General features: G+C 33.2%; 1 protein-coding gene across 1 annotated transcript in view; it reads right to left on the bottom strand.

Moving 5' to 3' along the window:
- Positions 1-12053, bottom strand: part of ELP4 (elongator acetyltransferase complex subunit 4) — a 253972-nt gene that overhangs the window by 144153 nt on the left and 97766 nt on the right. The window contains exons 6-7 of the mRNA XM_047692860.1: positions 8097-8181; positions 2967-3155 (exon numbers count right to left, since the gene is read on the bottom strand). Coding sequence (XP_047548816.1) covers positions 2967-3155; positions 8097-8181 — 274 coding nt within the window. The remainder of the gene's footprint in view (positions 1-2966; positions 3156-8096; positions 8182-12053) is intronic.

The raw sequence follows: 12053 nt of genomic DNA, 5'->3' as shown, positions 1-12053 counted from the left end.
ATTAAGATCTCATTTTTATTTTTGCTATAAGTTTGTAATTATTAAAGAGGCTGCTAACTTGAAGAGAAAAAAGTTGCTATGGTAACCCTCAGAAAGCTCAAGAGCACAAGTAACTGACAATGTATGGAGGTACAGTATACTGTCAATTACACTCCTCTCTCCACTTGTGCTGGAAGGAATATGGTGCTACATCAGACTATCTTAAAATGTTTAAATGGTCACTTAAAATAGTGACTTTTTCTTAAAGGAAAATGTGAACCTTTTCCTGTACATTGAAGGAAAGCTCAAGGATTCACGTTTCACAAACTTCATATAGTGCTTAAATAAAGTCTCAGCTTTTTTTTTTTTCTTAAAGATTTTATTTATCTGACAGAGAGAGATCACAAGTGGGCAGACAGGCAAGCAGAGAGAGAGAGGAGGAAGCAGGCTCCCTGCAGAGCAGAGAGCCTGATGTGGGACTCGATCCCAGGACCCTGAGATCATGACCTGAGCTGAAGGCAGAGGCTTAACCACTGAGCCACCCGGTGCCCCTAAAGTCTCAGCTTTAATTAACCCTCATATAGTATGTTTACATACAGCACCTTAAAATGGTATTTCTTTATCTCCTTAGAGAAATCCAAATTTCACTTATATCTCATATTTCTGTTAATGCAGTTAAATGTAGGGTTTGCATAGAACCATGAAATCTCACCAAGTACAGTCTTTGTTTCTGTGATTTGCTTGAACATGTCATTTCAGTTCAGACCTCAGTTGCAAAACAGGGATAATGCTTTACTTGTCCAAAGGCGGGAGCCTAGCACAGATGAGCCCCATGTCATTTCTAGCTCTAAGATAAAAAAATAGGAGATTTACTAGCTTTGAATGAGTTCCAGAATAAAAATCTGTTACATATTCTAGTATGTGGTTCTGGAATCAATTTTCTGGGTTCAAAGCATGGTTTCTCAAGTACTGAACACTGACCTAGTTTCTTAATTTTTCTGTACCACAGTTTCCTTGTATTTAAAATGGAGATTATAAAAGTAGTTACATAAAATTTTTTAAGAAGCATTAGATCCTGACTTTAGGTGTTTTATATTTGTTAGCTGCTATCATTGTTATTACTATGACTCCCAGAGAAGTAAAGGAAAACAAACTCAAAACTATTCTGCTCTAAGTGTCATTTCAAATCATAGTGTTTTTTTTTAAATTATTTTTTTATTATTAACATAGAATGTATCATTTGTTTCGGGGTACAGGTCTGTGATTCGTCTTATACAACACAAAGTGCACATCACAACACATACCCTCCCCAATGTCCATCACCTGACCACCCATCCTCCGCCCCCTCCCCTCACAGTGTTTTAGTATGTAAGTTAGAAAAAATGATTACAGGGATTTTGTTTATTTTGACTTTCACATTACATTCACCGCAGCCAATTTTTAAATTCTTTTTAATATTGTACATTTATTATAGAAATATATACAAAATAATACCATGAAAAAATATACGATGTAATTCTAGTTTCTCTATTACCCGTACAATAAAAATAATGATGAAAATTGTCCCAAACTTGCCTCTTGAATACTCTTTAAAAAAAAAAAAACTTTTTGAGGGGGGCACCTGGGTGCCTCAGTGGGTTGAGTGTCCAACTGTTGATTTTGGCTCAGGTCATGGTCTCAGGGTCATGAGATTAAGCCCTGCATTAGGCTCTATGCTGTGTGTGGAGCCTGCTTAGGATTCTCTCTCCCTCTTCCTCTGCACCTCCACCCTCCACACCCCTCCCCCACTCTCTCTGTCAAGGGGAAAAAAATGAAATAAAAAAAAATAAAAATTTTTTAAAGTTTTATTAATTTATGTAATCTCTACACCCAATGTGGGGTTTGAACTCATGACCCTGAGAACAAAGAGTTGAATGCTCTTCTGACTGAGCCAGCCAGGTGCCCCAGCCTCTTGAACATTCTTAAGAAAAGGACTTTTTTGAGTCATTGAGGAAAATCTTGTAAAGATGCCTCTTTTTCCGTCTGGGGAGGACTGACCTCTTTTCCTGAAAGTGTAGCTTCAGGAGATTTATACACAGAAACAGCAAGGGAAGAGAGGGACTTATCCTATTCAGATCAACTTTTTTTCTTCCCCTTTTTCCCTTCAAAATTCGGAATGTAGAAAAAGATACAGACCATAAAATTTACCATTTTAACCATTTTTAAGTATACAGTTCAGTGAAATTAAATACATTCATAAAGTCATGTTACCATCACCACTAACAATTTCTAGACCAGTTTTCATTTTGCAAAACTGAAACTCTATACCTATTAAATAATAACTTGCCATGTCCTCTTCCCCTCCAGATCCTGGCAACCACCATACTACCATCAGCTCTATGATTTTTTAATACCTTAAGTACCTCGTGTAAATGGAATCACAGTATTTGTCTTTTTGCAACTGACTTATTTCACTTAGGATAATGTCCTCAAGATTCATCAGTGTTGCTGCAAATGTCAGAATTTCCTTCCTTTTCAAGGTTGAATAATACTCCATTGCAATATAGGCCACATCTTGCTTATCAATTCATCTGTTAATGGATTTTCAGAATGCTTCCACATTTTAGCTATTATAAATAATGCTAAGAACACAGGTGTACAAATATTTCTTCAAGATATATGTTTAGATCAGCTTTATGATTAATGAAAAGATACCAGTAAAAATCAACTTCATGTCACAATGATATTACATGTTTACAAGAAATCAAAGAAAAAAATAATAACATTATTAATGATGGACTTACATATACTCACTGTATATTAAAACCACAACTACACAACAATTTAACAATCTAAACTAAAAGACATTTTTCTGGCATTTCTGAAATCTGTTTTACTTAAATGGCAAATGAAAATAACTTATCAGACTCAGACTCATAAAGCATGTATATATTGTTCTTCCTTATGTCACACTAGTTAGGGGAAAGAGCTTTTAGAAAGATTTGTACCTGAATAAGATGTGTTGGCATTGTGATGATACAGGCTGAAAGAGAAGTTCGTAGAAGACCACGGAGAACATAAAGGAACTTCGTAAGGGTGTGGCTGTTGTCACAGTTTTCTGTACAGCAAATGTCATCTCCCCACAAAGGTGAACCAAGATTCTGGATTCCTATTCTTAAAATGTTTTTCTGTTTTTTCTAAAGGAAAGTGGGAGGGAGGTAAACGCATTAAGTTTCGTTAACCAGTAGGCTACCTCTTTCACTTCTCTTTGCCAGTTTTTAAATTTATAAAAGATTAGGGAGGTAAAGTCAGTAGAGGTGGTAAAATGCGTAGTTAGTGTAAGGTAAGATAAAGGAAATCTTCACTATTACAAGACTGCAAAAACACAACTGACTTTTTTTCTTACTTTTGTAAAATTTGAAGAGTATCAAAAGCCTCAATCTTCTACATTTTAACAGTGACTACTCTAAGGATTGTTTGAGGCGTCTGAAATAATATATAAAAAAATCAGTTAGCAATAAAGAACATCTACACCAGAAGGCTTACAAACCATTCTTAGTATTACAAAATTCTACAAGTCTTTCAATAAACTATAATTTGCTCAATATTTCTCATTTAAAATGCTACTGTGTCCAATGTCTGATACTTTGAAAGAAGTTTAAAAATGTGTGTTTTGCTTTTACACTCTCTCTATGTAAGACTTTACTTATTCTTCTTGAGGTTATTTTTACCAAATAATTTAAATTTAATGCTTTCCATAAAATTGAACAAGTGAACATCTAGAAGTCAAGACTACTGATATAGTGACTAATATTTCCTGGAAAAAGAACATTTAAAAACCATTAAATAAAACCTAGGATGATTACCAGTAAGTGTTTGCCAGATGTATTTATAACAGATTTTACTGTTTGTATTATTCTAACTGAACAAATGTTTTATAAATGCTTTCTTTAGCAATCCGGCAAAATTTCTGGGCAAAGGAGGAGACAATAGCAAAACCTGGTGCATGGAAATAATTTAAAAATTATTATTACAATTCTCATTGGGAAAGTTAAGTTTTCTCTCTTAAAGCAGACATTTGGAACATGTGCCATTTTTGAGTGTGATTTCTGCTGAAGCCAGATCCTACAATATATCACATGTTATTGCTATAATAAAACTAATAAAATTTATTTAACTAATATAATTTATTAACCACCCACTAGCTCCTTGATATTACAGATAAAAGTTGAATTTGTGTTATTTTTGAGAATTTATCAATAAAGGAAAGTAGGGAAAATGTTAGAAGAGGAAAAACAAAAGGGGACAATAATTAGTAAAATGGGTAAGACAGATATTCAGAGTCTGGGCTGTGTAATTAAGAAGATGCAGTTCTAGGCAAGACCCATACACTACTTAGGCATTCATTTTCTCATCTCTACAATAAAAAGGACAGAATAGAACATTGTTCTATGAGCCTATACAATTCTTCAAATCTACAAAGGGACATAATGGGTTGGATACAGCTATTAAAATGAGATTACAGAAAAAGGAATTTAGTTTAAGCACATTAAAAAAAAACCTTCCTGACTCCAAGAACCTGGAACACAATGATACTATCAAAGTAGCCGGTTCAATTTTCTTTTCTAGTCATATTAAGTTTATGATAGGCAGTCACCTTAAGATATATGTTATGATCCTCGGCAGTCCACAAAAATTGTTTTCTTTTTTAATTTGTGCATTACTTGAATGAAATGAAATAATAATATGTACCAGGGCTTGTGTTAGAAGTTTAAATAAGTTTTGGATGAATTCATGTAAAATATCTGTGAACTGACAGGTTATCCCTTACATTGTATTACTTAGAAACTCAGAATTTAAGTAAAATGGCAAGATTACATTTTATTTTGTCATTCCTAAACTTGTTTTCTCATGTATCTCAATTAGATTCTCAACAGAAAGAGCAATCTGGAAAAAGGGAGAGAGAAACCTTTCCCTAAAATCTAGGTATTAGAACAAAATCTGAAGGCAGAAGGAGAGCAGCATTATATCATTTTCCCTGTCAACATTTCAGAAACTGAGGGCCAGCTGTATATTTTAACCCAGTCACTATTACCAACTATTGTATCAAAGAGCATCTGCTAAAAGTTTATAACAAAAATGCTGTTAGGTGCAGAAGCAGGAGAACTACAGAGGTTTAGCAACCTTGATAGATACATTGATATATCTGAAAAATAATGAAAATATTAAGCCAAAGAATGAATAATAAGATATTTAAGTGGGGTAGGTACTGAGCACACCAGAGTATATCTGAGCATAATACTTCAACATAGAGAATACATTTATATATTTTTAAAAAATTACAGTAATGGCAAAAAAAAAAGGCTGAATTACGAATTTCTTGTGTCGTTTTTGTTATAATTCCTTTGCTATGACATATAATAATGGGGGCACATCGTAGGGCATAACAAAATTTAAAAAATAAACTTTTGTGTTAAGCTGAACAATAAATACTTACATTTATTCCTTTTTTTTTTTAATTTTATTTATTTATTTGACAGACAGAGATCACAAGCAGGCAGAGAGGCAGACAGAGAGAGAGGAGGAAGCAGGTTCCCTGCTGAGCAGAGAGCCCGACATGGGACTCGATCCCAGGACCCTGAGATCATGACCTGAGCCGAAGGCAGAGGCTTAACCCACTGAGCCACCCAGGCGCCCCACTTACATTTATTCCTATGAGAACATGCAAAATATTTAATCTGGTATTCTAAGGAAAATCAATGTTCATTACTATTACATATCTCTTAGATATTTAGTTACATTCATAACTTAAATGAAATTATAGCAGCGATTTGTAAATGTCTCCATTCCAAATATCCTTACAGATGAGCTACACTACTTTACTTACTACCAAGGTAATCGTGTAATAGTATATAATACTCAGTTCCTAATAGCCTACTTCAAGTAAACTAAATTAAGTTATTTGAAAATATAAGTTTATTTGAAACTATAGTGATAGAGGAAAGAAGAAGAAAATTTCCTTTTAAAAAGAAGAATTTGGGGCACCTGGGTGGCTCAGTGGGTTAAGCATCTGCCTTCAGCTCAGGTCATGATCCCAGGGTCCTGGGATGGAGCCCCACATCAGGCTCTCAGCTCAGCAGGGAGTCAAGGCTTCTCCTTCTCCGTCTGCCACTCCTCATGCTTGTGCTCTCTCTGTCTCTTTCCCGAATGAACAAATGAAAAAACTTTTTTTTTTTTAAAGGAGGATTTATTTCAGTATCAGAACATTATTTTGACTCAGGAATAATATTTTTTGAACTAGTGCTTCATAGATGCATTTTTGTGGCTTCTTGAACTCATCTAAAGTTTCTGAGACAGATGTATAGATAAGGTAATTTGGCAAATGATACATTCCATAATATAACAATATGGAAATTTATTAATATAAAAACAACATAAAATTTATGCTTTTGCATGTTGTAAATTTTTTCACCATTCTTTGTATTCACCATATAAATATCTACATCAACTCTGTTTAATCTTTGTGAAAGTCAATAGTTGTAGAACCTCTGGTTCAGAGAGACAAACCAGTTCAATTCGTTGCTTATCAACTTTCATGAAATAAAATACCATTTATTGAAAATTGTGTTGTTTTTCATACTCAGATAAATGACTAGGAAAATAAACATTTCATTCCATTCTAATAATAGCTTACTGATCAAGGGTCCTTTGGATGGATGTGTGCAGATGTGTGTACACATGTGTATATACATATATATGCAAGTATATCTTTTTGCTATTGGCTTTGCTTTTTTGCACTTTATAAAATTTCTTGCTCTTAGAAGATTTATCTCATTCTGCAAGAACACCAGCTCTGCACACTGTATCATAGGAACTGTTATGACATGCCTGTTTCCATAGCAACCACAGCCAGTGGAGAGAGGTGTCTGTCAGGGACCAATTTACCTCTCCAGATGGGGAATGCTACTAAAGGGATGACACAGTGCCCATAAATCTTAGCTAGAACCAAAAATGGAACAACAATGAGCAAAATAAAATTGTAATAAAAACTGAGCCCACAAAACTGTAACATACATGAAGAGTTATCTATAAATAAATGTGTATGCTTCACCACACACATAAATATTTTCAACTTGCTATTAAACTGATGATCAGCTATGGTGAGTGCTGTGAAATTTCTAGGTCTGATGATTCACAGACCTGTACCCCTGGGGCAAATAATACACTATATGTTAATAAAAATAATTTAAAAAAAACCTGATGATCAAAACAAATTTAAAAATTACCTTGCTGTGGAAAAAAAATTAAATACAGCAGTAAAGTTTATAGGAATACTTAAAATTTATGGATTAGGAGCAAATGCAGTTGATAATGCAAAAAAGAAAGACTTCTGGATTCCTTGCTTTCTTCAGTAAAAATAATGGTGCTCTGGAAATACTTCTGCTAAAATAATAATAATGAACTGAAAATCTTTAGCAGCTATAGCAATTAAAGTCACTGAGAAAGATTTCTGAAAGGCATGATATCTGGAAATAAAATTTCTCTCATTTTGTTTAAGTTAAACTAACCGGAACATCTTTAATAGTAGGAATTTGGAATCTTTAACAGAGGGAATTTAAAAATGTCCATTTTTAAAAATAGAGCTACAGAGAAATAATTAAGTTATAAAATATTTTAAGATAGCAAATAAAATCACCTTTTATTCAATGAGACAACTCAAAGCATGATGTTATAAGAAATAAAATCTTAACTAATTTTTACTCATAAGGGAATTCAGTTAAGGACTAACTGACAAATATAAAAAATTTAGATAAGAAAGTACAAGTCCTGCAGATTTAGGAGTAATTTTAACATGTGGTTATTTATTAATTCCAGGTGCTACAAATATGGACTTCAGATAATTTACATCGACAATGTATGCATACATCTTTTGTGCATACACTGAGAACTTAGCTAAAACTTTAAATATACATTAACAATCAAACTAAGGCTGCCTGTGCACTGCTTATGGACATCTTCTGTGCTTGGAAACAGCTTGCTCCCTGTTGATTATCCTAAGACCTTCTGGGTTTACCTCTAAGGAGTTTAAAAGCAACATTATACACATGATTACAAAAGGTTTTGAAGGTACTCAATACCTGGGGATTGGATCCATCAAATCCTTCCTCATATATGACGTTCTGGATAAACTGAAGCAGCTTTCTGTAGCCACCGGTCAAAGAACTGTTGGTAAGAAGGGGTTCAAACACATAAATGGGCTTATTACAAGGGAAATTCAAAATCTAACCCAAAACATTAAGGAAATAATTAAAATTTATGAAATTACTTAAATATAATATAAAATGAACCAAAATAGTAAAAATAATTTAAAAATATACAGTCAATAGACCCTGGGAATAAGTTAAAATGCCTTATGTTAACTGGCTCAGTGTTCTTGACATAATGGGAAGATAAAAATCTGTGGAGACTGAGATGGCTTAATTATGTCAAGCTTAGTTACCTCCAAGAAAATTAATGATTTAATGAAGCAACCTAAAAGATGAAGCCACTATAGCTTTTCAGGAGTAATCATAGATAATTACCACATAGTTAATGAAGTGCTATGCCAAGTACACCTGAATCAATGTCTCGATCACCTAAGCTCATTTTCCAGGAAAGTCTTAATTTTCTTAGAACAAACTGCTAAAATAATAGTAATTAAAAATTTGATCTTTTAAGGCCTATGAAGACAAGTGAGTGTAATTTCCACTTTGTTTTTAAAACAAAAATAATAAAGTAAATGTATGAATTCAAGAAGACTAATTATCTCTCACATGAATATTAGTATTAATGTTCCTATTTTAAAATATTTTACAAAAATGGGGAGATGGCAGGCTCCATTGGTACAGCATGAGACTTGTGATCTTGGGGTCGTGAGTTCAAGCCTCACGTTAGGTGGAGAGCTTACTTAAAAATGTTTTTACAAATGTTATGAAACACCTCAAAAAAATTAGTAACTGTGAAGAACATCTGGTTTAACACTGACTGAATTTAATATTCTTGATAATGCACAACCTGCGTGCTATGGCTGAACATTGTCATGATAACGAAGTTCTGGAGCATAGCTGTTTTATAGACATTTAAGTGACAAATGCTGTAAAAGCGGTGGGTGTCCTTAAAAATACAGAAGTGTTTGCTCCGTGTAATCCTAAGTAAGGCAATCACATATGCAGAATCAGTGCCCTAAAGAAAAATGAAATATAATTGGAAGCACACATCCAACATTAAAGAACCTAACAAGTTAAGGAAAGCATCTGACCACTTAGTGTGCAAAATCAGTGGTAGGTTACTCGGCCTGTTGCCCTTTGCTGTAAATATTTTATTAAACAGCCCAGAGCTGGCCCCAAAGCACCTAACAAAAACAAAATAGAAAACCAAGAGAAAGGAATACTGTTATGTGCAAAATAAATATGACTCTAATTGGAGGCTTTGCCAGTATGGTTATTTCACATATAGTTATTGCTCCATTTTCAATGAGAGACTGGATTATATGGACACATTTTTCCAGTTTAGTGAGTGAAGAAATGTGTCCATAAAAAATGATATTCCATAATGGTACTGATGTGACTCTTTCATAAGTATATGAATATATAAATATATATAAACACATAAATACATATGAATAGATAAGTAATGTATTTGTCCCGGCTAGCTCAACTTCCAGAAGACAGTGCTGCTGTTTGAAGGCAGCATGTTCAATTCCTATCCGGGTCAATTAGATGTGCACAAGGGGTAAATCTGCTCCAAGGCCCCAGATTATGAAGTGAATTTCAGGCAACCATTTGACAAATGTCAATATGGGTTAAAGGAGGGCGGATCAAGAATATAACCAGTTCATTCTAATCCACCAACAGCCAATCTACTCAAGACATTATTTCACATACAACAACGTTTCTTAAGCATTTTTCCTTCTGCCCCAAATTGTTCAATAATAAAATTTGCCTTAAGTGCTTGGTAGTAAATTTGCTGTCTGAGGTGTATTACTAGACAACACCTACACAAATGAATTCTTAGTTTTTTGTTGCTATTACTCAACCAGAACAGTCGGTTATTTCTTTTTTATTCTCCCAGTCTGTTAAAGTAACTATAGTAGAGCTAAGGCCCTCTTCAAAGTTGGTAGAGAGGTTTGATATGGGAACAAAAATAAAGACATACAGTCAAACACCTTAATCTCTTTCTTTATTTAACACTGACATGAAACAATCCAGTCACCAGCAATGTTTAGAACTTTACAAATAATAAACTTCCCCAAACTAATTAGATTTCTAGGACAATAAACACTTTGATAACAAAATTAAATGGGAAAAAATCAATATATTTAGGTATATAAATTGATAATATTCATTTATGATACATGGAATTACAGCATTTAAAACTGAACTAGTTTATTTAGTATTGATATTAAACTATTATTAAGTATTGTTAATCTCTATGAGATACAGCTCCTGCCAGCAATACATATTAAAAATCTCTTTTTATATTTTTACATCTAAAATTTTTAAAAAATTAAACCCCTTTAATTTTGAGGCTGTTGTCTTTTTTTGTAGCAGTACAGTAACTTATAAATCAGGGGATGGCAGAAGAAACTCTAGTTATAAATATGACCCTGTCCTCCTTATTAATGTTTCCAAGCAATTAACAAAGGTTAGGTTATCAAAGTATTTAAAACATCTACTAAAGCAGCACATTTCAAATCCTGTATACTATTTTACCTTGATTTTCTTAATTTTCAACAACTTTTATAGTATAATAAAAAAAATTTGTGATTCCATAATTTGTCTTTAAAACTACAACAGTATGAAGAACATAAAAACAATTATTAGAACTTTAATTTTTACCTTTAAAATATCATTTAAAATTGTTTTTGGTCAAAAAAATTGTTCCATATCTACTTCTATTACCATATCTTCTGATAGTAAATTTCTTTATATTAATATTAAATACAGGTAAGAGTTGTCCAATGACATGAGATGTAAAGCTATACATATTATTATTATTATTATTATTTAAGTAGGCTCCACAACCAACATGAAGCCCAGTGCATGCTTGGACTCATGACCCTGAGATCAAGATTTGAGCTGAGATCAAGAGTCAGATGCTTAACTGACTGAACTACCCAGGCACCCCTAAATTTATATTCTGATGGCCAAGCTCAACATTTTAAAAAAACTGACAGAAAGAAATGAGACTTTTGTACCTATCAGTATCTCCCCTCGCCCAATTTTCAGCAGGACATCTGACAGACATTTACAACAGTTAACTTCAATTTCTATTGACAAATGGCATTTTGGTTTTTTTGTGAAAAGTAATTTTGTCATCCTCATTAAGAAAGTTTAAAAAAAAGGGGGCACCTGGGTGACTTAGTCCATTGGGCTTTGGACTCTTGATTATGGCACAGGTTATGATCTCAGGGGTCATGGGATCCAACCCCATGTTAGGCTCCATGCTCAGTGCAGAGTTTGCTTGTCCCCCTCTCTTTGCTCCTCTCTATGCTCGTGCTCTTTCTCTCTCAAATACATAAATAAATCTTAAAAAAAAAAAAGATTTAAAAAATCTGCTATAGTATATCTAGATGTAGATATAGATGCAGTATATCTAGAAAAGAAATCAAGCAAATAATAAATACCACTTGGTGACCTTGTAGTTTCTCAAACAATGAACAAAGGAATACTGAAAAGTCTCAATGCGATTAAAGAATATATGTAAATGTAACAACAACAAAAAAGCTTGAGTAACAAAAGATGAGATTTTATTTGTGAAAATATAAACTACAAAAGTAAAAATACATATATATGAAATAACTAGTTGATACGGGAAATGTTTTCTTGTAAATAATAAACTCAGGTATTCTTTGTAACAAAACTACTTGATTTTATCTACTGGCAAACTGTCTAACACAGTAAATACTCAGGAAATGTTTGCATCTCTGTCACATTTGATCATTACAATAGCCTTGTGAGGTAGTCATTAGCTCTATTTCATGGTAGGGAAGAAAATTAAGACCCTTTTGGAGACTTAAGTGATTTGTTCAAAGATGTACAACAATTAAGTGACAG

Source organism: Lutra lutra, chromosome 10, assembly GCF_902655055.1.
Source record: "Lutra lutra chromosome 10, mLutLut1.2, whole genome shotgun sequence".
Lineage (NCBI taxonomy): Eukaryota > Metazoa > Chordata > Mammalia > Carnivora > Mustelidae > Lutra > Lutra lutra.
Note: the sequence above shows the minus strand (reverse complement) of the source record. Positions and strands in the feature narration are given on the sequence as shown.